The 27,662-nt window shown below is 44.2% G+C and overlaps 1 protein-coding gene across 1 annotated transcript in view; it reads left to right on the forward strand.

Annotated features, from left to right (window-relative positions):
* The first annotated feature begins 246 nt into the window (after positions 1–246).
* The window catches only part of LOC109887797 (E3 SUMO-protein ligase RanBP2-like), a 31,403-nt gene continuing 3,987 nt past the window's right edge, over positions 247–27,662 (forward strand). Inside the window, 17 exon segments of the mRNA XM_031806043.1 lie at positions 247–892; positions 1,208–1,303; positions 1,481–1,714; positions 1,834–1,990; positions 2,381–4,544; positions 4,854–4,858; positions 5,227–5,864; positions 9,902–10,019; positions 15,007–16,632; positions 20,322–20,477; positions 20,579–20,665; positions 20,780–20,803; positions 20,805–20,989; positions 21,112–21,273; positions 26,405–26,639; positions 26,792–26,902; positions 27,053–27,198. Of these exon segments, the coding sequence (XP_031661903.1) occupies positions 317–892; positions 1,208–1,303; positions 1,481–1,714; positions 1,834–1,990; positions 2,381–4,544; positions 4,854–4,858; positions 5,227–5,864; positions 9,902–10,019; positions 15,007–16,632; positions 20,322–20,477; positions 20,579–20,665; positions 20,780–20,803; positions 20,805–20,989; positions 21,112–21,273; positions 26,405–26,639; positions 26,792–26,902; positions 27,053–27,198 (6,720 nt within the window). The 5' untranslated portion in view covers positions 247–316.

Below are 27,662 nucleotides of genomic sequence, written 5' to 3' on the forward strand. Positions count from 1 at the left end.
TCAACACTTTTTTCTACCTGCAAATACAGGTATGAAAAATACACGTTTTGTTGATTTAATCTGTTAGTTAAAGTGTGGATACATTTGATCAGTTTTAACTTTCCATCACTTACGTTTCCTAAAAGAGACAGAGTCCTGTTTTAACAATCCTAGCCTGGCCTCTGTCCAACACCACACCCCCTACAGACAGAGTACAGCACAAACAACACCCACCGAATCAGGAAACGTTCCCAATCTCCCACACAACAAGCATTTCCAGAGAAACGAAACTGATCTGTGATACTTTGCTGCTCAGCCTGTTGATGTGTTTACTATAATGGCAGATGCAATGGACTTGATGAATTGTTCAATTTGCCTGGATCTACTGAAAGATCCGGTGGCTATTCCCTGTGGACACAACTACTGTATGGGCTGTATTGAGGACTGCTGGAATCAGGGTGATCTTAACGGTGTCTACAGCTGCCCAGTCTGCAGAAAGACCTTTACCCCGAGGCCTGTTCTGAACAAAAATACTCTACTGATTGAATTGGTGGAGAAACTGAAGAATACAGGACTACATGCTGCTTCAGCTGCTCACTGTTATGCTGAACCTGGAGATGTGGAGTGTGATTTCTGCATTGGGAGAAAACTAAAATCTGTGAAATTCTGTCTGGTGTGTCTGGCCTCTTACTGCGAGACTCATCTACAGCCTCATTATGAAGTAGCTCCATTAAAGAAGCACAAGCTGGTCAAAGCATCCACACAACTCCGTGAGATGATCTGCTCTCATCATGACAAACGGCTGGAGGTTTACTGCCGTACAGATCAGCAGTGTATCTGTTATCTTTGTACAGTGGATGAACATAAAGGCCATGAGACAGTGTTAGCTGCCGCAGAAAGAACTGAAAAACAGGTAAGGACATGAGCTTTGTATTTCACTCTCATGTCTATTACCACAGTTGATTACTAAGGAAGTGTTCTAAGGGCTCAAACAGGAAAAAGCCCGACGCACCATAAAATATCCTGTGCCTCTTATTAAGTCTTATTGTCTTATGAAGTCTACTCAACATTGTAAATCTATTCTACATTTGAATTATACTTTTCTTATTTTTATTACCTCACGGTTTTGATTTACGTTGGGATTTTAAAATATTAAAATCTATCAACATTTGATGTTGTACATAGCACAATACTTATTATTATATTATTCTGATTTATTTTTGTTCAGAAACAGTTGGATGAGAAACAGCAGATATTAAAGCAGAGAATCCAGAAGACGGAGATGGGGGTGTTGGGGGCGAGACAGTCTATACAGTTTGTCAAGGTAATTCTTGAAGAGGTCCTTTGGCTGATGGCCTTCTCAAAAAATGACTTTATTTTTTGTCTAAGAAACTGTAATCCCACTGAGCCCCACTGTGGGGAACAAGCTGACTAGGGTCCTGATGAGAACTGAGTGAGCGGAATGGTTGAAGTGGGCCCTGTCCTCTCTGTGTCCTAACAGAGCTCTGCACAGGCAGCAGTGGAGGACAGTGAGAGGATCTTTCCTGAGCTTATCCGCTCCATTGAGAGAAGGAGCTCTAAGGTGAAGCAGCTGATCAAAGCCAAGGAGATGGCTGAAGTGAGTCGAACTGAAGGACACCTGAAGCAACTGGAGGAGGAGGCGGTTGAGCTGAGGAGGAAAGACGCTGAGCTGGAGCAGCTCTCACACACAGAGGATCACATCCATTTCCTCAAGGTGACATCACTCATTCTGTTAACAGAGGAAACAGCCTCTCTAGACTTCTGTGGTATGCCCCCCAAAAAATCTCCTTTCTATGGTTACATGACTTTACCTTGTTTTCTGATCTCTCATAGAGTTTCCAGTCTTTCTCTGTCCCGCCGGGAATTGAGGGCATACCCAGCACTTTTAACCCTCATGTCTCCATTGAGGATGTCAAGAAGTCCCTCTCTGAACTACAAGACCGAATGGAGACTGTATTCAATGAGGAAATGGTAAAGATATCTAGAAAAGGTAAAGCTTATGTCTCATGCATACAGAACAATGAAGACTATATTTTAGTGATATATATATGCTCTGTTCAATTAAAAGTCCAATCTGCAATATTTATTGATATATATACACATTGATTCTTGTCTCAGGAGCTTAGTACACACGTATTACCTCAGCATAACCCACAAGATACACAAACAAGTGTTTATAGTTAAATAATTATGTTTAAATCTACCCTTTGATCTTGTCCTTGCATCATTTCAGTTATTTATTTGAAAGAGGTTACATTTCTCCAGCCCCATCCCACTGCTTTAAAACTAACCATGTGGCTGGCTGCTGTTTGGCTAGGGAAAAAATAATAACAATTGTGCCTTTTAAAAATGTATTTATCTAACTTTTTTCCTTTTGAAGTTGGATATGCCTTTCATTTAGCCAGTAGCCCAATGAGGAAAATCCTCTTCTGCTTTGGAGAATGCACCTCTGGCTTCAGCTTCCAACCAGTTATCAGTCCCTCCAAGTCCCTGGCCAAGCTGAACCGGATCAGGGTGTCTGTGGACGAGGACCAGGACGTGACTCAAGACAAACAGGCTACTAAAACCAAAGTCTTTACTGGTGGGTCAGCTTCAGTGGGAGGATTTACTTTTAGATTTGGGGCCGACACTCAGCCCACCACCAACCCTCCCATCCCTGAGTCTGGCTACTTCATCAAGCCCTTCGTCGTACCTGTCCAACCAGCTAAGAGCATTGAGCGAAAGCCTGTGGACTTTGGGAAGATGTCTTTTGGCCAGCCGATCCCTGCTGAGCCTCCTAAAGTGCTTAGCTTTGGTGCTGAAATAGTCGCCCAGTCCACTCCATCATACGCTGCCTTTAAATTCAACTCCAACTTTAAATCCAATGACGGGGACTTCACCTTCAAGTCCAAAAACAGTGAGACCCTGTTGAAGCTTCTGATGTCAGACATTCCCACCAAATCAGAGGGCCCCTCAGAGGGGAAGCCCCAATATCCTCCTAGCCTGGGAGGGATACTTACCTTTGGCACTAAAAGCGCTTCTGGGTTCTCCTTTAATGACTCAATCCAGATCCAGGACAAACCAAACCCGTTTGGAAAATTTGACCAGCCATTTAGTTTCACTGATGTAACCACGCCGGTATTTGGGCTGGCAAACACAGCAGAGGAGGAGAAGGGAGCTGAGAGCAATAACAACAGCACTCATGTGGAGGAGGACGAGGATGGGCCTCACTTTGAGCCTATTGTGCCCCTCCCTGACAAAGTAGACGTGAAGACTGGAGAGGAGGAAGAGGAGGAGATGTTCTGTAACAGGGCCAAGCTGTTCAGATTCGATGCGGAGACAAAAGAGTGGAAAGAGAGAGGTATCGGCTTAGTCAAAATCCTAAAGCACAATACATCAGGGAAAGTGCGTCTACTTATGAGGAGGGAGCAGGTTCTAAAGGTCTGTGTTAACCACTACATCATGCCAGATATGCTCCTGAAAACAAACGCTGGATCTGACAAGTCCTGGGTCTGGAATGCCGTTAATTATGCGGATGAGGAACCAAGGCCTGAGCAACTGGCCATCCGGTTCAAAACGAAAGTCGAGGCATTGCTCTTCAAGACAAAGTTTGAAGAGGCTCAGAAGATCGTTCCCAAATCTTTTTCAAGGAAGGATGGACAATGGGACTGTGACACCTGTCTAATGAGGAATGATGCATCTGCCTCTAAGTGTGTTTCCTGCCAGACACCCAACCCCAATTCTAGCAGCTCCTCTCTTAGGGCCATGTTTGCCAGGCAGGAGGGACAGTGGGACTGTGACGCATGTCTAGTCAGAAACAACGACTCTGCTAGTCAATGCGTCTCCTGTCAGATGCCCAATCCCAATGTTAAGAGCATAACCACAGCCACCACTTCCAGCTCATCCTTCAGCTTTAACTTCGGGAGTCAGACTGCCTCTACTCAACCCACAGGCACTGGGTTTAAAGCGAACTTCAACGGTGACAGCTCTTTGCAGTTTGGCACAGGCAAAGTTGATAAAAGTTCCCCTGCATCCTTCAAGTTTGAGACCCCTCCTCAGGCTGAAAGCAGTACCCCCAGTGCTGCAGGCTTCTCTTTCACCATGCCCATCCCAGCAGGTGGCTTTAAGTTTGGCACTCAGGAAACTGCAAAGGAAACCCTACCAACTGAAACTCAGACTCCTGCTTCAGGGTCTGCGTCAATGTTCCTGAAGAATATCGCAGGGCAGCACAGAGAGAAGGAATCTGGTGTCAGTGTATATGCATCAGTGCTGTCAGTGGACAAGACGGGTCAGGATGAAAATCCCCTCTTCATTGGCAAACCCAACGACTTCAGTTTTGCAGACTTGGCTAAAAACTCACAAGGAGACTTCCAGTTTGGTCAGACGGACTCCAATTTCAAAGGCTTCACCCGCGCTGGTGAGCAGCTGTTCACATCTCTTCAGTCAAACCAGAGGGCAGACACCTCAGCTGACCAGGATGAAGAGGGCATATACAAGACAGAGGATAATGACGATATCCAGTTTGAGCCTGTGGTCCAGATGCCAGAGAAAGTGGACCTGGTCATGTAGTGGCAAATCGGCTCGAATATGACGCACTCAAGAACTTTGTAAAAATCAATAGGCTTTTAATATCAAGGTATCTCAAGCCGGAGTGGTCCGCGGAACACACACCTTTCCAGAGCTCTCACTCTTCATTTTATACCCACACATACATTATCAGTTCATCCCCCAATGCAAATACAGTTACATCCCAAACCTGCTTGTTCAGCCCAATAACTCCCACCTCTGCTTTCGGTCAGTTTTACAATGATGACCAGACCTTTGCTTTGACCTAAAGATAATATACGTCCCTCTTCCTGTATCCTGTGTTTTAGACCCTGTAATTAACTCCAAGTGTCCCTTTTGGTGTGTGTCTTTCATCTCTAGTTTTTATTGTGTTCAGCTGCCCTGGTCGCCTTCTCTTTATATGGTTATCTAAGATCAAATAGACTTGTGTATCCCCTGTGATGTGATTGTTGTCTGTAAGCCATCAGTTGGTCCTTTGTCTGATCCCCTCCTTTTTCTATCCCTCTGATCTTTGTATATACAGCTGGTCCAGGAATGTTTCTCAGCTACCCCATACCCTCACGGCCTTTATCTGCTTCCTGCCATATACAATAGACAATGCATTTTACCAGAACAAGAAATGAACCCATATTTGTATCTTTCTCTTGTGTTACCAAATCATGTATATAATTTCACCCACAGTCACAGGAGAAGAGGACGAACAGGCCCTCTACTCCCAGAGAGTGAAGCTCTTCAGGTTTGACGGAGACATCAGCCAGTGGAAGGAGAGGGGCGTTGGGGTCCTCAAGTTCCTGAAGAACGCCACCAATGGCAGGCTCAGGGTGCTGATGAGGAGAGAGCAGGTCCTGAAGGTGTGTGCCAACCACTGGATCACCACCACCATGAAGCTGAAGCCCTTGGCTGGCTCCGACAAGGCCTGGATGTGGCTGGCTAATGACTTCTCTGATGGAGATGCCAGACTGGAACAACTCGCTGCCAAGTTTAAAACCCCTGAGCTGGCTGAGGAGTTCAAGCTGAAGTTTGAGGAGTGTCAGAGGCTCCTGTTAGACATCCCACTGCAGACTCCTCACAAGCTTGTTGACACAGGCAGAACTGCACATCTCATCCAGAAGGCAGAGGAGATGAAGTCCGGCTTGAAAGATCTTAAATCTTTCCTGACCGATGACAAAACCAAGATCAAGGAGGACGACAGCCATGCTAACATCACGACAGCCAGTAACACCTCTGGTCTGAATATCAAGCCCCACGCAGAGAACACTGGCCCTACCTTAGAATGGGACAACTATGACCTGAGAGAGGAGGCTCTCTCTTTCTCTTGTGTTACCAAATCATCTATATAATTTCACCCACATAACCCCCCTCTGGTGCTTTAATAAGCACCAAAAAACTTAAAAGGAACATACTATCAACAGTTGATTATCAAAAACAAAGCTTCCTAATTAACTAGACTAAACATCTCTAGCATTTCATAAGAGTAAAAGATCTAGTTAGAAACAATAAAAGAACACCTAACTTAGACCAAACATCTCTAGTATTTCATAAGAGTAAAAGATCTAGTTAGAAACAATAGAATAACACCTAACTTAGACCAAACATCTCTAGTATTTCATAAGAGTAAAAGATCTAGTTAGAAACAATAAAATAACACCTAACTTAGACCAAACATCTCTAGTATTTCATAAGAGTAAAAGATCTAGTTAGAAACAATAAAATAACACCTAACTTAGACCAAACATCTCTAGTATTTCATAAGAGTAAAAGATCTAGTTAAATAATAAAGCAATGTGTATAAAAATGAATAAGAGAAAACACGAGGCCGTCATGTAGTTACAAAATAAAATTGACACAACATCATTCTAAATTTAGGCTTTCAACATGATCCTCCCTCTCAGACACCTCTCCAACAATTGTGATACCAGCGATACCAACCTCTGTTAGAAGATTAAGGACATGGTCCGTAGACACTTGTAACCGGGACATCCCACTGTTACCTACATGCTTTTGAATTTAACCTAATATTCAGAAGGCAAAACTAACTTTTAATTAAAAGAAACCAGATATATTCATTGATATACCCATAAAAACATTCAACAAAACATACAAAAACACAAGGCCGTGAGCAAAAGTAGATACATTAAAACCTTACATAGCACCTGTCGTACTTACTACGGAAGTGACCCTTTTTGTGGATACATATCAGTTGACTGTCCTATGAATTTGGAATGTCAGCATATACCGGTAAACCATCCTTATGAAAACCATGGCAAGCGTAACCACCTCCAGAAACCACTCCATACAGGCAGTTTGGATTACCAAAGGGGCAGTCAAGGGGTCCACCAACCACATTGCATAACTGTCCATTTACATCAGTATAGTGGCCTGGGCTACCCGGCACAGGATTAACTATCACCGGAGGGTCAGCTCTACTCACAAACATCTGTTTAACCGTTGTCTGGATCACAAGTGATTTCACCCAGGGTAAAACACAACAAAATAAAATACCCAGAGCCAATAACCCCCCACCCAGCATAATGGCCATCCTGGCAACCATAGCTCCCCATTTCCCCAATGCTAAATCCAACCAATCCCAAACATGAGAGTCAACCCCAGCATTTGCCTTAACCTCTGCTCGTAACCCTTTAAGTTTAGCCATAGCGATTGCAAAGGATCCATTAGGCGCAGTGTTATTGGGAATAAAGGTGCAACAATCATCCCCAAACATAACACAAACTCCACCCTTCTCTGCCAAAAGCCAATTGAGAGGCTGTCTATTTTGCCAAGACATTTTACTGGTAGCCTGTACCTGTTCCCCCAACGCCGTTAGAGCCGAGTCAGTATAATTAATGAATCTCTGTTGGTTATAGTATATATAATTAATCCACTCTAAGTTCTTATTTGGTGTTATCCACAAAAATATAGATTCAAATCCAGATTTAACTTCATCCCTTGCCTTGAACTCCCGAGGTACCCCTCTAGGCTGTCCAATTGCATCAAGATATACCCCAGCGTCTTTCTCATACGCCCTCTTAACTCTAGAGTTAACATAGTCATCATGGGGTGATTTAATAATGGTTACCTGTTGAATTGCTCTAACTAAAGTACAAAGACCCATCCATCCATCTGGCAGTACATTCAACAGTTTGTTATTTCCACACATCCAGAAACTATCCGCAATACCTGTCCTGATTTTTTAGCATAACAAGAGATGGCGCAACCTGAGTTATTTTACCACACAACCCTTTTCTATTCGCCACCAACCCTTTATCTTTATTTCTACGAACCCCTGCAGTCTCTAGTACCCAAATAGTATCACATTCTACAGTGGTGTTTCCTACATCAATACCTTCAGTGTTATGGCTGTAAAAACATTCATATATACCTTTAATCACAGTACTTCTGTCTAATTGAGGTCTCATTGTTCCAAAGTTGAGGCACAGATCAACAGGTCATCCACATATTGAATCAGTGTCCCATCTAACATTAATTCCTCCAAATCAGCCCTCAATATCTGATTGAAAAAATGCGGACTATGCTTAAAACCCTGTGGGGTCCTAGTATAAGACAGAGTTTTACCCCTATATCTAAACGCAAACAAATGTCTGCACTCCTCTGCCAGGGGTACACTAAAAAACGCTCCACATAGGTCAATTAACGTGAAATATTTGGCCTCTGGGGGAACATTGGTCAATAGCGTGTGAGGGTTTGGGACTTCAGCAGGACAATCCTGAACTATGTCGTTTACTGCTCTTAAGTCATGGACCAGTCTCCATTTTTTACCATCGGCTTTAAGAACAGGTAGCAAGGGTGTATTGCAAAAACTGGGCATCTCTATCAATACACCTGCCCTGAGCAGTCCTTCTATTGTCAATTGTATTCCTTCTTCAGCCTCAGGCTTCATAGGATACTGGGTCTTCCATGGTAATTTGGCATCAGGTTTTATTTTTACACAAACAGGACTAGCAGATTTAACTAATCCAATGTCTGTATCGTGTTGCGACCATACCTTGGTTGGTATAATTTTCTCCATCTCTTCTCTAAGATCACTTATTAGTCCTAACCCCTCACCTAACACAACCTGCTGGCCTGCACTAACCTCTACCTCCCTTGGATCACCAATCAACATAGTAGTAGTAACTATTTTGATAAATGATCTATCCTTTGAATGAAAGATTAGTGGATTGTCCGTTTTATCCCATTTCTTCATCCTAACTTCCTTCATCATTGATCCTAGATCTTTAGATGTGTAACCCTGATTTACCAGCAATGTGATGTGAGGGACAGAGTCAGAGACATTAAAACATTTTTGCACAAATTCAGACCCGTCTCCGTCCATCACGTCCATTGCGGCTCCCTGCTTTCCAATAACTATACACTGAGACATTATAGGTGCTTTCCTTCCATTTGCCCCCATAACCCAAAGTTGTTCTAATAATGGGTCCTGGTGTGGGTCAAATTGCAGTGTGCAATGATATTCAGATTTAGCTCTAACTGCTTTAGGTATTTGGGCCTGGATGAATTTACCCCACTTCCTTACAGTTCTATCTACATCTGATTCAATGCCTCCTAGCCAATATACATTAGCCGTTCCTTCTGTACTCATCACCGGTAGTTGTAATCCTGTTCTTTCAATTATTACTCCATCAGGGGAACATTTGATTTGTAAACCCATCTTGCATAGTGCATCCCTTCCTAGCAGATTAATCGGTGTTTGATCTGACACTAAGATTGGAATTGTGACAGATTTAGTGCAAGTAGTTAGACGAACTGGAGCTGTCATTGGAATTAACTGCGTATTTCCCGAGAATCCTATTGTTTTGGCATATTTACCTGACATGGGGAGATGAGAGGCATAATTTGGACTCACACATGTGTAAGTGGCTCCAGTATCTATCATCATGGGTGTGCCTCTATTTTCTATCTGAACCTGCAGCATAGGTTCCTGGTCAGCCTTTGTTGTTAATATTGGAAACTGACCCTCCCCTTTAGGATTCCCTGGGCATCCCTAGTTTCGTTGATTAGGCCCTGACCATGTGTTCACAGGGCCTGAAGGTTGGTTAGGGTCGCCCCGCCAGTCATTATTTGGATTCCACCCATTCAGATTTGGTTGATAGTTTGGAGCATTACTCGCCGGTGGCGGTCTGCTGTTTCTATTTCCCCCAGTCCGATCCTGCCATGGGTGTGTAGGGCACTCTCGCCTGACGTGTCCTGTTTGCCTACATCCCCAACAGGTGCCAGGTGGCCCTCTAGGATCCACAGATCCCTTGCCTTTATCAGATCTTACGTTTTTCTGTTGTTTTTTCCCGCTATTCCAATTCGGAGGCTGTGTATACACATTTACTACTGGCGGTGTAGTTGACACTTGGGCCCGCCCAGGGCCGAACAGCTGTGGCTCTCCTGGGGAGACAGCAGCCATTGTTCCCATCTCTGGCCCAGGGGTCGTGACAGAAGCCTGGATTTTCTTCTTCCCTTTGTTGGTTAGTTCATCCAACTGCAGCTGGGTCAGTCTTCTCTGAATGTCCCTTCCTTGATCCATCTGCCTCTGCTCATCCTTTCTGTGTTTCTCTACTGCATGGACCACGTAGTCACAGAATTCCCTGTAAGGTTTTGATGTAAGTCCTACCACATCCTCCAGCCTGCTCATTACTGGCTGAGGCATGGCTTCTATTACTGAGTTTCGGAACATAGTTGTCATTAGTTCATTGCCCTCAGGGTCTTGTTCTGTTTCCATCCGCCACCTTTTCAACTGTCCATGTAGGTAGGTGACTGGGATTTCTGTGGCCCCGATAGCTTCACCCCTTAGCGCTTTGGGATCCACTTTTGTTGGATATGCTGCTCTTAAGGCTCGCCAGATGGCTGGTCTATATCCATTGAACATTAATCCATCAGTTATCACTCCCCCATTTGCGCCATTGATGCCCCCGTCCTGCATGATCTCACCCATAGTACGCATGCTCGTCACCCTGGCCAGTAGTGCCCGTATGTCACCCACCGCCAGTAATTTCCCCACGGTATGTTCTTCAAAGGCAGACGGGCAACCAACCCCTCCAGGTCCTGTGTGGCCCACGGTGTATAGTGTCCCTGAGTGCCTTTTATTAGGATTGGAAACTGTTTTTTATAGAAACCAGGTTCCTTTCCCGACCCTTTTCTACGAGCCCTCAGATAGTTTTCTGCAGACTCACACATGCCCTCATGTGTATCCCAGGCTGAATCCTTATCCCTTCGCTGTTGCCTTCCCTCACTCGTTCCTAGTTCAAATTCCGGTCCTCCACCTTCCTCCTGTAACTTTGACCTTTGACCTTCTAACTCTTTTTCATTTCTATCGTAACTGCCACTCTCCACTTCTTCCTCTCCTGAATCACTAAGACTCTGGCCTGCTTGGAACTCTGCTAATATTTCCAAACCTTTCCTAAAGTATTCTTCCTTTCTTTCTTTTGCTTTCATTACTTTCATTTCCTTTTCATTTTTTACTGTTTCCATTGTGGCCAGGGCTTTTCTCAAGCCTGCATAACAATTGAAACCTTCTTCTGTGCTTGGATTTTTCACATTCTTTTTCTTTCTTCTGGTTGTTGTGTGAGAGGGTGCACATGTTGCCCCAGGCGTGACAGCCTCTTCTCCTTCTTCAGTCAGTTCTACTTCACCCCTTATTTCCACGTGTCCAGTTATCACTGGAAATTGGCCATTGGAATAAGGTGATGGGCTAGACTCCCACTCTTTTTCCTTCGTTGTTTTGTCATCTTTCTTCAGCATTTCTCTTGCCGCTTTCATGTTTTTTAACAAACCTGTTCCTTCTTCTTTAAACATTTTTATTATTTCATTCTCTCTTTCTCGTTTATTTCTCCTTTTTTGCTTCTTGTCCTTTGGTTTGTAGTTCTTTATCAGTGTCTCCATTTCCTCACACACAGAGACATCCAATGTTCCCACCGCTGGCCATTTGGTGGTTAGCTTTCTCGTGCGTTTCTCCCATTTTATGGAAGTTTTTATTATTTCTTCTTTGCTCAAGGGATGTCTTGCCCCTAAGATTTCTACTGGTGTTTTATTCATTTTATTCGTTTGGTTTGTTCTATTATTACAGTTCCAATAACTTTTTATTTTATCTTATTTTTTATTTCTAAGATAATATATCTAATGTCTTCTTTTACCTTTATTTAGTTATAATTACCTATACTTCTTATCTCTACTCTAAATTCTAGTTGTTCGATCCTATGGTCAATTTATTAAATGAGGCAAGCCTCTGTCTTTCCTCTCTTCCTCTGTCCACTATATTTCGCACCCCTCTGCCCTTCAGGCTATTTTTAGACCGTAGCCTCTGTGAACACAGAGTGACCAGCGTCTGTTGTTTTCTTCTTACTCTGCTCGCGCTTGTGAATCCTCATATACGTTTACTTTCTGTCTTTTGACGCTAATAACAACTTCTCCACGTATTTTATCACCATTGAAACTGTTTTAATGTACAATTATTCCAAGTAGGGCTATTTGTAAATCACATCAGTACCTTATTATAAATTAGGTAAAACGTGATCCAGTACATATTTCATCACATATAAACTATACTTTCTATGAACCACTTATTGATCAATCAGAAACTACACCTCTTGGTGAAAATACCACTCGTATTAACCTTAAAACGATTAGTTGTTGCTCTTTTGATAAGGGTGTAAATTCCTGTACAGCGGCATTCTCTGCTACCACATTAAGTTCTTACACTCATCTTCCCCCACACTAATTAGCCCTGATCTACAACTTTTTACGCTTAGATATTTTCTATATCTCTGCAAACCGCCCGTACTTTTTATGAATTACTAATGTGTCTTGGATTTTACTCGTTCATCTTTATCTTAATTACCCTAGACTTATTTTAACGTTATAGTATAATTATCAGTTTATCGGTGATTCTGCTTTCTCCTTTGTTACACACTATTCTATCCGTTTTATACTATTCTATTCTATCTGTTTTATACTATTCTATTCTATCCGTTTTATACTATTCTATTCTATCCGTTTTATACTATTCTATTCTATCCGTTTTATACTATTCTATTCTATCCGTTTTATACTATTCTATTCTATCCGTTTTATACTATTCTATTCTATCCGTTTTATACTATTCTATTCTATCCGTTTTATACTATTCTATTCTATCCGTTTTATACTATTCTATTCTATCCGTTTTATACTATTCTATTCTATCCGTTTTATACTATTCTATTCTATCCGTTTTATACTATTCTATTCTATCCGTTTTATTCGGGTAATGCTTCTTTAATTATTTGTATTTATTACTTGTTTCGACACCTTTTCATTATTCTTACCGCATTCGCTTATCACTTTATCACATCAGTGTTTTTATCCTTGCTTATTACTTATTTTATTTTGATGTTCCTTACTTTTGTTCCCTTTACCCAATAGTTTTTAAACTATGATGGTGAACACTCTGTAAATGTATTAAGCTGATAGAGGATCACTTTTGGCCAGAAAAAGTTAAAAGCACCCCTCTTCAACCTTATACTCTGTCACAAGAGGGCTGCGCACTCCCTCTTCTGAACGTTCTGTCTAACCACATCCAATCCTGTTCCTATCTTTACAGTTCTATCCTCACACAGAATTGTATTACAACATCTTTCTCATTCATTCGTTTATTCCCATTCATTCATTCAATCCTTTTTGTTTTGACCTAAAAACAGAACAGTCTCTCCCTTTGGACTTACTTCACTTCCACAACATAAATCCAATTTGACCAGATTTTTATGATATGACAAAACTACTGTCTAATCGGATCAGTTTGTCTTCATATCCTATTCATCCACCCCGTATTGATCTTTATTCTACGTTAGAGCAATATCGTGGCGCGACCTACTGATTTATAAACCCCCGTTTAGCTAGGCGGAGCGTTCTATATTCGCAGGATTTCCTTTTTCAGTTGAACGTCGCACAATCAGGCCAGCGTTCTTTCTGTGTTTTAAATATTCACCCGTACAGTCCTTCATTTCAAAGCGGTAGCCATGTGTATTTATTTACTAAATACTCATCCGTACAGACCTTTTCCTTGAAGCGGTAGCCATGAATATTTTATCTATCTCACTACTTATTTATTTTCTAAACATATAAGCAGACGGCTGTAGCCCTGTGTCCGATTCCAACCGCTCAGCCAGAGAGCGCAAAACACTCGCACCAGTCAGCCCACACAACAGTCCCCTGTATGAATGGCTCAACGAGGGGGGACGTCCGAATCACGCACCCGACACGGGTCGCTCGCTAAGGTTGAATGAGCTGTGTTTACGCACATCTCAAAACATATCCTGAAACGGTCGAGCCCGGCCAAACTGAATCAGACGGAACAACTCCCCCAATCAAACCAGACACACAGGTCCGTCTAAGTAGTCCGACCAGAGCAAATGCCCGCCCCTCCGTCCAAGAACCCGACACCAGCAAAGTTCACAGCCCCCGCTTACTTATTCACTAGACATGCATGCACATTTATATTTGTTTATACAATTTCCAAGCGTACACACACACATGCAAATTCATTGAATTTCAAAAAGTTCTTTCGTTTCTATAGGTTTTTTTTTAGGAAATTTAAGAGAGAGAGACCTACTTGACGTTCCCCCTACTGGGACAGGATCTCCGAAACAATCTATGCAAACATTATAACTACAGTAAGTTCTTTGCTTACCTTGTTATAGTTAGGTGGCCACCCGTGTTTGCCAGATCGTTCAAAAGACCCCGCCGTCAGCCAGGAACGCCCCGGTCTCTCGTCCCTCCTGGCAAGCTCGCCAAAATCTGTAGTGGCAAATCGGCTCGAATATGACGCACTCAAGAACTTTGTAAAAATCAATAGGCTTTTAATATCAAGGTATCTCAAGCCGGAGTGGTCCGCGGAACACACACCTTTCCAGAGCTCTCACTCTTCATTTTATACCCACACATACATTATCAGTTCATCCCCCAATGCAAATACAGTTACATCCCAATCCTGCTTGTTCAGCCCAATAACTCCCACCTCTGCTTTCGGTCAGTTTTACAATGATGACCAGACCTTTGCTTTGACCTAAAGATAATATACGTCCCTCTTCCTGTATCCTGTGTTTTAGACCCTGTAATTAACTCCAAGTGTCCCTTTTGGTGTGTGTCTTTCATCTCTAGTTTTTATTGTGTTCAGCTGCCCTGGTCGCCTTCTCTTTATATGGTTATCTAAGATCAAATAGACTTGTGTATCCCCTGTGATGTGATTGTTGTCTGTAAGCCATCAGTTGGTCCTTTGTCTGATCCCCTCCTTTTTCTATCCCTCTGATCTTTGTATATACAGCTGGTCCAGGAATGTTTCTCAGCTACCCCATACCCTCACGGCCTTTATCTGCTTCCTGCCATATACAATAGACAATGCATTTTACCAGAACAAGAAATGAACCCATATTTGTATCTTTCTCTTGTGTTACCAAATCATGTATATAATTTCACCCACAGTCACAGGAGAAGAGGACGAACAGGCCCTCTACTCCCAGAGAGTGAAGCTCTTCAGGTTTGACGGAGACATCAGCCAGTGGAAGGAGAGGGGCGTTGGGGTCCTCAAGTTCCTGAAGAACGCCACCAATGGCAGGCTCAGGGTGCTGATGAGGAGAGAGCAGGTCCTGAAGGTGTGTGCCAACCACTGGATCACCACCACCATGAAGCTGAAGCCCTTGGCTGGCTCCGACAAGGCCTGGATGTGGCTGGCTAATGACTTCTCTGATGGAGATGCCAGACTGGAACAACTCGCTGCCAAGTTTAAAACCCCTGAGCTGGCTGAGGAGTTCAAGCTGAAGTTTGAGGAGTGTCAGAGGCTCCTGTTAGACATCCCACTGCAGACTCCTCACAAGCTTGTTGACACAGGCAGAACTGCACATCTCATCCAGAAGGCAGAGGAGATGAAGTCCGGCTTGAAAGATCTTAAATCTTTCCTGACCGATGACAAAACCAAGATCAAGGAGGACGACAGCCATGCTAACATCACGACAGCCAGTAACACCTCTGGTCTGAATATCAAGCCCCACGCAGAGAACACTGGCCCTACCTTAGAATGGGACAACTATGACCTGAGAGAGGAGGCTCTGGACGACTGTGCTGACACCTCTGTCTACGCCTTACCCCTGGCAAGCAGCCCAATCAGGAAGAACCTCTTTTGCTTTGGAGAATCCACAGAGGGCTTCAACTTCAGCTTCCAGCCTGTCGTCAGTCCCGCCAAGTCGCTGGCCAAGATGAACCAGAGCGGGGTGTCTGCGGACGAGGAGCAGGACATTAGCCAGGAGGAGGAGCGGGACGGCCTGTACTTTGAGCCTGTGGTTCGCCTGCCAGACCTGGTGGAGATCTCCACTGGAGAGGAGAATGAAAACGTGTGTTTCAGCCACAGGGCAAAGCTGTATCGCTATGACAAAGACATGAACCAGTGGAAGGAGAGGGGCATCGGAGACCTCAAGATACTGCAGAACTGCGATACCAAACGAGTCAGACTCATCATGAGGAGAGACCAAGTCCTGAAAATCTGCGCCAACCATTGGGTCACATCTTCTATGAAGTTGGAGCCCATGAAGGGTGCTGAGAAGGCCTGGGTCTGGAGCGCTATTGACTTTGCCGAGGTAACTAAGGGAAATGTTGAGCAGTTAGCTGTGAGATTCAAACTGAAGGATGTGGCTAACTCCTTCAGAGATATATTTGACCAGGCTAAAACTGCCCAAGAGAATGAGATTCTGGTCACTCCAATCGCCTCCAGTGAGACCCTTACTCAGGAGGAAGCAATAGCGACGGGGACAACCGTGTGTGGACAAGCTGCTGTGGCCATCCTGGAGGAGACCACCACAGAACGGACAGAGCTGTATCATGAGACTTTACACACCCCTGACTGTAAGTCCTCCACCGGTACTCCACATAGCCCTCTCAACCTCTCCAGGATGGTGATGTCCCCACCCAAGTTCCTCTTTGGAACAGACTCTCTCCAAAAGATTTTCGGCAGCAGCCCACCATCACCCAAGGAGGATAGTTCTCCAGAGAGCTCCAAGGTTAAAGACAGCGGTCGGACCTCCCAGCCTTTAACTGCATTCAAAATCTCCGAAAAAGGTAAGCCTTTTGCAGTGTAAACTGCTTGTTTTTGAATGGTGACGCCCATTATGGAGTTTTCACATAATTTGACCCCATTGTGTTGTGATTCCATTCATGTCCCATTGGTTTATCACATTGCTCCTCCCAGCAGCCTTGTGTTCGTAGGACAGAACATAACCGTCACTCCCATTAGCCTAACTCCACTCTTCCTCACATTTGCTATTTTGATATAGGTTGTTTGATATGATAGCTGATGTAATGGATTATAATCCATTACATTTAGTATATTATACAAAATAATGCAGTCACAAGTTTTATTGCAGGATTTGTCTTCATGAAGGCAGAAATGGGGACAGGACATAGTTAGAGGACTCTAGATTAGGCATGGGCAATTCCAGTCCTCGAGGGCCAGATTGGTGTCACACTTTTGTCCTCTAACTATGCCCTGTCCCCACCATTCTTAAAGTAGTCAACTGGGTGGGACTTCCTATGGGTTACAGAAGGATCACATGATTTCATCCGAGTCATCTGCCAGTAAATTATACTTCTGAGCAAACACTAGGTGGCAGTGTGCACCCTTTCAGTTTGTTTGCCAACTAGGAGGAGAAGGAGGATAATAATGGAGATTGCCTCAATGGCGCTGCCCGTGAGTTTACAGACACCATAATGGAACTTATATAAAGATATCTCTAGCATTCTCTATGGGACAGGACCGAAATATAGAAAGATTGATATAGGCCTAATCCATTATGCTTACTTAATGCAATGACGTTCAGCAACTGGAAGCTAACCAATGATGCATTAATACATTTTCATTTCTTAATCCAACCACCCCCAATTCTAGTTTGTCTCACATGCCAACCATTATTTTGTAGGATTGGACTTTAGGCTTTTCAAAGATAACCCAAAGACTTTTTGGACCAGCACCTCATCCACCCAATTTGAGCCCCCAGGTACTCTGTCACTACACTGTGTGTGTTCTGTGACACGCCACCTATACAGCTGTCACCTGTCTGGCCTTGCCTGGTAGTCGGTCTTAACCAGCACGCAACGAGTGGAACATGCAGTGCATTAGGAAGGTTTTCAGAGCCGTTGACTTTTTCCACATTTTGTTACATTGGTCTTATTCTAAAAATGATTTTTTTAAAATAACGGTCCTCATCAATCTACACACAATACCCTACAATGACAAAGCAAGGTTTTTAGACATTTTTGCAAATTTATAAAAAATAAACGGAAATATTACATTTTATAAAAGTATTCAGACCCTTAGTCAGTACTTTGGCAGTGATTACAGCCTAGAGTCCTCTTGGGTACGATGATACAAGCTTGGCACACCTGTATTTGGGGAGTTTCTCCCATTCTTCTCTGCAAGCTCCCATTCTTCTCTCCAGCCTGTCAGGTTGGATGGGGAGCGTAGCTGTACAGCTATTTTCAGGTCTCTCCAGAGATGTTAGATTGGGTTCAAGTCCGGTCTCTGGCTGGGCCACGCAAGGACATTCAGAGACTTGTCCTGAAGCCACTCCTATGTTGTCTTGACTGTGTGCTTAGCGTTTGTCCTGTTGGAAGGTGAACCTTCGCCCCAGTCCTGAGTGCTCGGGAGCAGGTTTCATCAAGGATCTTTTTGTACTTTGCTCTGTTCATCTTTCCTTCGATCCTGACTAGTCTCCCAGTCCCTGCTGCTGAAAAACATCCCCACAGTATGAGGCTGCCACCACCATGCTTCATCGTAGAGATAGTGCCAGATTTCCTCCAGATGTGACCCTTAGCATTCAGGTCAAAGAGTTCAATATTGGTTTCACCAGAGAATCTTGTTTCTCATGGTGTGAGAGTCCTTCAGACCCCTTTTGGCAAACTCCAAGCTGGCTGTCATGTGCGTTTTACTGAGGAGTGGCTTCCGTCTGGCCACTCTACAATAAAGGCCTGATTGGTGGAGTGCTGCAGATATGGTTGTCTTTCTGGAAGGTTCTCCCATCTCCAGGTTCTCCCATTTCTGGAGCTCTGTCAGTGTGACCATCGGGTTCTTGGTCATCACCATCTTGGTCTCCACCCTGACCAAGGCCCTTCTCCCCCAATTGCTCAGTTTGGCCTGGGGGGCAGCTCTAGGAAGAGTATTGGTGGTTCTAAACTTTTTCATTTAAGATTGATGGAGGCCACTGTGTTCTAGGGGACCTTCAATGCTGCAGAAATTTGTTGGTACCCTTGCTCAGATCTGTGCCTTGACACAATCCTGTTTCAGAGTTCTAAGGACAATTCCTTCGAACTCATGGCTTGGTTTTTGCTCTGACATGCACTGTCAAGTGTTGAACCTTATATAGACAGGTGTGTGCCATTCCAAATCACGTCTAATCAATTAAATATGGCTCAGCAGTCTAAGGCACTGCATCACAGTGCTTTATGTGTCACTACAGATCTGGGTTCGATCCCGGGCTGAGTCGCAGCCGGCCGCATCCGGCTCCATGAGGCGATGCACAATTGGCCCAGCGTCAACCGGGTTAGGGGAGTGTTTGGCCAGCCGGGATGTCCTTGTCCCATCGCGCTCTAGTGACTGCTTGGCAGGGTTGTGTTTTGGAGGATGCAACCTTCTCCTCTCCCAAGTCTGTACTGGAGTTGCAGCGATGGGACAAGACTGTAAACATCAATTGGATATCAAAATTGGGGAGGACATTTTTTTTTTTTACTCTATAGCTGTTTTCGCTTTGTTTTTATGGGATACTGTGTGATTTCTTTATTTAATCCATTTTAGAATAAGGCTGTAACTTAACAAAATGTGGAAAAGGGGAAGGGGTCTGAATACTCCCTGAATGCACTGTACAAACCTAATGAGCTGCATGCCCATGTGTGATACTCAACAGTAACTCTTACTCTAGTGAAATATAGATTTCTACAGATGAAAGTTAGGATAGCTGTTTAGCTATTGGAGGGGTGAAATGACTAAGTTCCTGGTAGCAGCCAGTTGTGTTGACGGCGATTCAGAGTACTTCTCCCTCTGTTTAAAAGGAGACACGGGGAGATTCCAGCCATGCTTGCTGACAGAAATGTGCTGTCACACACACACTTCTAGTCCAGGATGTGTAGCAACAGTGTAAAATCAAATCCCAGTCTGGTTCGGTTTGTTCCAGAGATTTACAATATGTCCCAGTGAAAGAGCCAGAGTTGAAACTCCGGTAGCATGTTCTGTATGTCACAAGCAAAACTTGTTCTACCACTGGACAGTAATCTTTGAATTGGTTTTAGAGAAGCAGGAAGAAATGGTATAACTGCTATCCTCTATGGTTGGCCTCATGTACAGTACACTATAGCTCCATGGTTCTAATGTTTATGATGCTTTTGAGATTGACTTACTCAGTAGTAGTAATAGCATTGTCAGAGATATAGGAGACTTCTCGCTCGGTGTGCTGAAATGCACGGTGTCAATTTTTTTTAGATGCATGTGTTTTGATGAGGAACTAACCCTAGACATGCAACTATCTGCTTAGTGAAATGGTTTTGTGACTTTCTAGTTAGTAAAATGTTAGCCTGACTTTTAGAATCAAATGACAGTTTCTGTAGATGCAATTTTCAATAATAATAATAAATCAAATTCCCCTTGGAGATTAATATAGTTGTATTAATCGGTTCCTGCTCTCAATGTCTCTCTGTTCTGTACACTTTTCTGTAGGAAGGGAGCCTGACTGAGTTGTCTCACCATTTGTGTTGTGTTATAGCACCCTCCCATGCGGAGGCCGACAGTGAGGTGGAAGTGGTGTATGTGAGGCAGCCAACAGTTGAGCAGGCTCTTCTGGCTAGGGAACTCCTGCTGCCTCTCACCTTCTTCTGCTACCAGAACGAACCAGGATATACCAGCGACCACCAGACTGATGGTGAGAAACACTCTCAAACTTTTTTTTACCTGCATGAGCAACCGTTTGGTAATTGTAGTTGACAGTGTTGCTAACATTAGTTTGTGCTGTGAATATTGCAGATGAGGACTTTGAGACAGCAGTTAAAGCCCTGAATGGAAAACTGTACCGGGATCCTCCTGAGAGAGAGGCTGCAAGTGCAGGTTCTGGTAAGTTTCATGGCCAAAGCAGCTATAGAGATGGGTATGAATAGGACAGGTTGGAGTGAAATTTCTCCTCAAAAGTTACTTCACGAATAACCTGCCCCACTCGTCTCCTCCCAGCAGGCCAGGCCGAGGCAGGTGTTGAAGGTCTGGACCCGGAGGTTGGTTGAGGTTTTATGGGAGAAGAGGCCAACTCCAGAGGAGGAACAGAAAGCCAGGAACCTGCAGCTGCCTTCAACCTTCTTCTGTGGTGTAGGCAGCGACAGCGAGGCAGAGAAGGACAAGCCAGAGGACTTTGAGACAGAGTTCCGCAAAGCACAGGAGGCTCTGGTGAGATTATATGATATGCATTTGTTTGCACAAAGGTAAACAACTTTTGTGACATTGGGTTTTAAGAAATTGAAAGTGGTTCTCTCAAGCAAATGTTAACTGTTTTAGTTATTGTGTTTTAGGATGCTGAGAGAAGCTCAGACCCTGTTTCATCTGAGGATGTGTCCTCCAGCACCTGCGATACAGTGCCAGAACAACAGGTCCCAGACCAGTACCCCAGCAGCCAGGAACAGGCTTCAGATCAGTCTGAGGCAGAAGTCCAGTCCACTACAGCAGTAAAACAGGTCCCAGTTTTTATTTTATTTTATTTTACCTTTATTTAACCAGGTAGGCAAGTTGAGAACAAGTTCTCATTTACAATTGCGACCTGGCCAAGATAAAGCAAAGCAGTTCGACAGATAAAACGACACAGAGTTACACATGGAGTAAAAACAAACATACAGTCAATAATGCAGTATAAACAAGTCTATATACAATGTGAGCAAATGAGGTGAGAAGGGAGGTAAAGGCAAAAAAGGCCATGATGGCAAAGTAAATACAATATAGCAAGTAAAATACTGGAATGGTAGTTTTGCAATGGAAGAATGTGCAAAGTAGAAATAAAAAAATAATGGGGTGCAAAGGAGCAAAATAAATAAATAAATAAAAATTAAATACAGTTGGGAAAGAGGTAGTTGTTTGGGCTAAGTTATAGGTGGGCTATGTACAGGTGCAGTAATCTGTGAGCTGCTCTGACAGTTGGTGCTTAAAGCTAGTGAGGGAGATAAGTGTTTCCAGTTTCAGAGATTTTTGTAGTTCGTTCCAGTCATTGGCAGCAGAGAACTGGAAGGAGAGGCGGCCAAAGAAAGAATTGGTTTTGGGGGTGACTAGAGAGATATACCTGCTGGAGCGTGTGCTACAGGTGGGAGATGCTATGGTGACCAGCGAGCTGAGATAAGGGGGGACTTTACCTAGCAGGGTCTTGTAGATGACATGGAGCCAGTGGGTTTGGCGACGAGTATGAAGCGAGGGCCAGCCAACGAGAGCGTACAGGTCGCAATGGTGGGTAGTATATGGGGCTTTGGTGATAAAACGGATTGCACTGTGATAGACTGCATCCAATTTGTTGAGTAGGGTATTGGAGGCTATTTTGTAAATGACATCGCCAAAGTCGAGGATTGGTAGGATGGTCAGTTTTACAAGGGTATGTTTGGCAGCATGAGTGAAGGATGCTTTGTTGCGAAATAGGAAGCCAATTCTAGATTTAACTTTGGATTGGAGATGTTTGATATGGGTCTGGAAGGAGAGTTTACAGTCTAACCAGACACCTAAGTATTTGTAGTTGTCCACGTATTCTAAGTCAGAGCCGTCCAGAGTAGTGATGTTGGACAGGCGGGTAGGTGCAGGTAGCGATCGGTTGAAGAGCATGCATTTAGTTTTACTTGTATTTAAGAACAATTGGAGGCCACGGAAGGAGAGTTGTATGGCATTGAAGCTTGCCTGGAGGGTTGTTAACACAGTGTCCAAAGAAGGGCTGGAAGTATACAGAATGGTGTCGTCTGCGTAGAGGTGGATCAGGGACTCACCAGCAGCAAGAGCGACCTCATTGATGTATACAGAGAAGAGAGTCGGTCCAAGAATTGAACCCTGTGGCACCCCCATAGAGACTGCCAGAGGTCCGGACAGCAGACCCCCCGATTTGACACACTGAACTCTATCAGAGAAGTAGTTGGTGAACCAGGCGAGGCAATCATTTGAGAAACCAAGGCTGTCGAGTCTGCCGATGAGGATATGGTGATTGACAGAGTCGAAAGCCTTGGCCAGATCAATGAATACGGCTGCACAGTAATGTTTCTTATCGATGGCGGTTAAGATATCGTTTAGGACCTTGAGCGTGGCTGAGGTGCACCCATGACCAGCTCTGAAACCAGATTGCATAGCAGAGAAGGTATGGTGAGATTCGAAATGGTCGGTAATCTGTTTGTTGACTTGGCTTTCGAAGACCTTAGAAAGGCACGGTAGGATAGATATAGGTCTGTAGCAGTTTGGGTCAAGAGTGTCCCCCCCTTTGAAGAGGGGGATGACCGCAGCTGCTTTCCAATCTTTGGGAATCTCAGACGACACGAAAGAGAGGTTGAACAGGCTAGTAATAGGGGTGGCAACAATTTCGGCAGATAATTTTAGAAAGAAAGGGTCCAGATTGTCTAGCCCGGCTGATTTGTAGGGGTCCAGATTTTGCAGCTCTTTCAGAACATCAGCTGAATGGATTTGGGAGAAGGAGAAATGGGGAAGGCTTGGGCGAGTTGCTGTTGGGGGTGCAGTGCTGTTGTCCGGGGTAGGAGTAGCCAGGTGGAAAGCATGGCCAGCCGTAGAAAAATGCTTATTGAAATTCTCAATTATGGTGGATTTATCAGTGGTGACAGTGTTTCCTATCTTCAGTGCAGTGGGCAGCTGGGAGGAGGTGTTCTTATTCTCCATGGACTTTACAGTGTCCCAGAACTTTTTTGAGTTAGTGTTGCAGGAAGCAAATTTCTGCTTGAAAAAGCTAGCCTTGGCTTTTCTAACTGCCTGTGTATAATGATTTCTAGCTTCCCTGAACAGCTGCATATCACGGGGGCTGTTCGATGCTAATGCAGAACGCCATAGGATGTTTTTGTGTTGGTTAAGGGCAGTCAGGTCTGGGGAGAACCAAGGGCTATATCTGTTCCTGGTTCTAAATTTCTTGAATGGGGCATGTTTATTTAAGATGGTTAGGAAGGCATTTTTTTTAAATATCCAGGCATCCTCTACTGACGGGATGAGATCAATATCCTTCCAGGATACCCCGGCCAGGTCGATTAGAAAGGCCTGCTCGCAGAAGTGTTTCAGGGAGCGTTTTACAGTGATAAGTGGAGGTCGTTTGACCGCTGACCCATTACGGATGCAGGCAATGAGGCAGTGATCGCTGAGATCTTGGTTGAAGACAGCAGAGGTGTATTTAGAGGGGAAGTTGGTTAGGATGATATCTATGAGGGTGCCCGTGTTTAAGGTTTTGGGGAGGTACCTGGTAGGTTCATTGATAATTTGTGTGAGATTGAGGGCATCAAGTTTAGATTGTAGGATGGCTGGGGTGTTAAGCATGTTCCAGTTTAGGTCGCCTAGCAGCACGAACTCTGAAGATAGATGGGGGGCAATCAGTTCACATATGGTGTCCAGAGCACAGCTGGGGGCAGAGGGTGGTCTATAGCAGGCGGCAACGGTGAGAGACTTGTTTTTAGAGAGGTGGATTTTTAAAAGTAGAAGTTCAAATTGTTTGGGTACAGACCTGGATAGTAGGACAGAACTCTGCAGGCTATCTTTGCAGTAGATTGCAACACCGCCCCCTTTGGCAGTTCTATCTTGTCTGAAAATGTTGTAGTTTGGAATTAAAATGTCTGAGTTTTTGGTGGTCTTCCTAAGCCAGGATTCAGACACAGCTAGAACATCCGGGTTGGCAGAGTGTGCTAAAGCAGTGAATAGAACAAACTTAGGGAGGAGGCTTCTAATGTTAACATGCATGAAACCAAGGCTATTACGGTTACAGAAGTCGTCAAAAGAGAGCGCCTGGGGAATAGGAGTGGAGCTAGGCACTGCAGGGCCTGGATTCACCTCTACATTGCCAGAGGAACATAGGAGGAGTAGAATAAGGGTACGGCTAAAAGCTATGAGAATTGGTCGTCTAGAACGTCTGGAACATAGAGTAAAAGGAGGTTTCTGGGGGCGATAAAATAGCATCAAGGTATAATGTACAGACAAATGTATGGTAGGATGTGAATACAGTGGAGGTAAACCTAGGTATTGAGTGATGAAGAGAGAGATATTGTCTCTAGAAACATCGTTGAAACCAGGAGATGTCATTGCATGTGTGGGTGGTGGAACTAATAGGTTGGATAAGGTATAGTGAGCAGGACTAGAGGCTCTACAGTGAAATAAGCCAATAAACACTAACCAGAACAGAAATGGACAAGACATATTGACATTAAGGAGAGGCATGCTTAGTCGAGTGATCAAAAGGGTCCGGTGAGTGGAGAGGTTGGTTGGTGATTTAGACAGCTAGCCAGGGCATCGGTAGCAAGCTAGCATAGGATGGAGGTCTGTTGTTAGCCACCTCTTGCGTTCCGTCAGTAGATTAGTGGGGTTCCGTGTGGTAGAGGGGATTAATCCAAATCACACAACAACAACAAAAATAAAAACAATAGATATAGTTATAGAGGCCCAAGAAGAAAACATAATAATAATAATAAAAAATATAAAAAAATTGTCCGATTGTCTATTCAGATAGCAGCCGGTAAGACAGCTAACGGTTAGCAGGCCGCAGATGGGCGTTCAGGTAACGTCGCGACGGAGGAGCCAGCCGAATAACTCCTTCGGGTAGATAACGTCGGCAGTCCAGTTGTGAAGGCCCGGTGTGGCTCCGCGAAGGCAGTAAAACGGGTCTGGATAGGTGACTGCAGCCCAGGTGTGATTGATGGAACTCAGGAGTGATTGACGGAGCTTGCTAGCTCCGGAATAATTGATGTTTGCTCCGGAATCGACGAGGGCCGATAGTCACACGGATAGCAGCTAGCTAGCTGTGAGATCCGGGTATGAATGTCCAGAGAGCAGTCGAAATCCAGGGACATGGAGAGAAAAATTGGTCCGGTATGTTCCGTTCCGAGCCGCGCTGCGCCGTACAGAACTGGCGATAGATTTTCGAGCTAAAGGATAGCTGATGACCACAAACCGTGGTTAGCTGAATACTAATGATTTGCCAGTAAAGGAGCTAACTAGCTTCTGAACTAGCTTCTGGATTAGCTTCTGGCTAGTTTCAGGCTAGCTTCTTGGAGTTTTTGGCTAGCTTCTTGGAGGATTACAGATCTGAGGTAAATAATACTTTTTTATAAATATACATTGGTGAGGCGGGTTGCAGGAGAGTGTTTTGAAGATGAGTTGATGGAAAAAAAAAAAAAAATGTATGTGAAAAAGTTGTAAATATATATATATACAGGACACGACAAGACGAGGACAAAAGACGTCTGAACTGCTATGCCACCTTGGTGATGCAGTATTGGAGTCAGGCTCAGAGGTCTTCTTGGCAGTTCAGTTCAGTCCTTAGCCATCCAGGAGGTTGAATTCTCAGCCCAAGGTAGCCAGGAACAAGCCACAGAACAGTCGGTTACCATCCAGGATGCTGACATCCAGTCCTCTACAGCAGAAGAACAGGTCTCAGTTCAGTCATTAATCATTCAGGAGGCAGAGGTCCAGTCCACCACAGAGGAGCAGCAGACTCCAGATCAGTCAGACTCCACTTCAACACCATCGCAGACTGCCGTCTCCCGCAGCAGGGAGCAGGCTACCACTCCAAACCCTTCAGAAAAACCTGCTGCTAGTGCCCCAGCTTTGGTAACCCCCTCATTTGGTTTTGGATTTGGTGCACAGTTTGGCAAAAAGCCAGGGCAGTGGGAGTGTGACATGTGTCTTGTTAGAAATGAGGAGTCTGCAAGCAGTTGTGTTTCTTGTCAAACTCTAAACCCTGCTGCCAGCAGCGGGGAACAGGCTCCAGATCAGTCAGACTCTACTCCTGCAGCTACCAGCAGCAGCCCTATAGACCTGTCTGCCAAGAAGACCTCTGAGCCTGACTCCAATACTACATTTACTACAACCACTACTCAGAGTATGAAACATTTATCACTGCAAAGCCTTTTGAATTCTACCCTCACTTAACTCTTGGCAATGCCTTCTATGTCCTCCCAGCAACACAATCCCACTTCTGACACCAATGCAGCAAACTGAGATGTCTTCTCTTCCTTACTTTCTCTTTTACAGATGCTCCTAACTCATTTGGCTCATTGGGCTTCGGTGCTCTAGGATGGGAAGGATTCTCCTTTGCTGATCTGGCACAGAACACTGGGGGGGAATTTGCCTTTGGAAAACAAGGTTGGTACTTCTAAGTTTTCTGAATACGATTGACTGAAGAAAATTCAATATGATGTGTGTTCTTAAGATTTGTATTCGTCACCATGACAACTGAGCTTTGTTTCAGTGAAAACAAACATTTCATTTAACTTTTTTATCTTTCATTGTTAGATTCCAACTTCTCGTGTGCGAACGTCGGGGCTACGTTGTTTGGAGCTGCAGACCCAGCCAAAGCTGAGGGAGGGGAGGAGGAGTGTGATGAAGGGGACACTAATAATGTGGGCATTGACTTTGAACCCATAGTCTCTCTACCAGAGGTACTTATCAATGCACTGCTACTCATCTATCTCCACTTCCCCTTACTGGGAATGTCATGTTATGAAGTAAAGTAAGTAGCCTTGGCGTGTGCGAGCCAGAACGGCTCATAGGAGCAGACCGGTTTCTGTAGTGAGGCAGCTTGTTGTACAAGTACACCGCCTGGACAGGACACCAGTCTAACGCAGGGCCTTACCCCAATCAATCTGTTTAAAGGAAAAATACACATAAAACCACTCATTTTGAAATTTTAAATCAAATCAAAGTTTATTTGTCACGTGCGCTGAATTCAACAGGTGTAGTAGACCTTACAGTGAAATGCTAACTTACAGGCTCTAACCAATAGAGCAAAAAAGAGTATTAGGTGAACAATAGGTAGGTAAAGAAATAAAACAACAGTAAAAAGACAGGCTATATACAGTAGCGAGGCTACATACAGACACCGGTTAGTCAGGCTGATTGAGGT

Source organism: Oncorhynchus kisutch, linkage group LG26 (assembly GCF_002021735.2).
Source record: "Oncorhynchus kisutch isolate 150728-3 linkage group LG26, Okis_V2, whole genome shotgun sequence".
Lineage (NCBI taxonomy): Eukaryota > Metazoa > Chordata > Actinopteri > Salmoniformes > Salmonidae > Oncorhynchus > Oncorhynchus kisutch.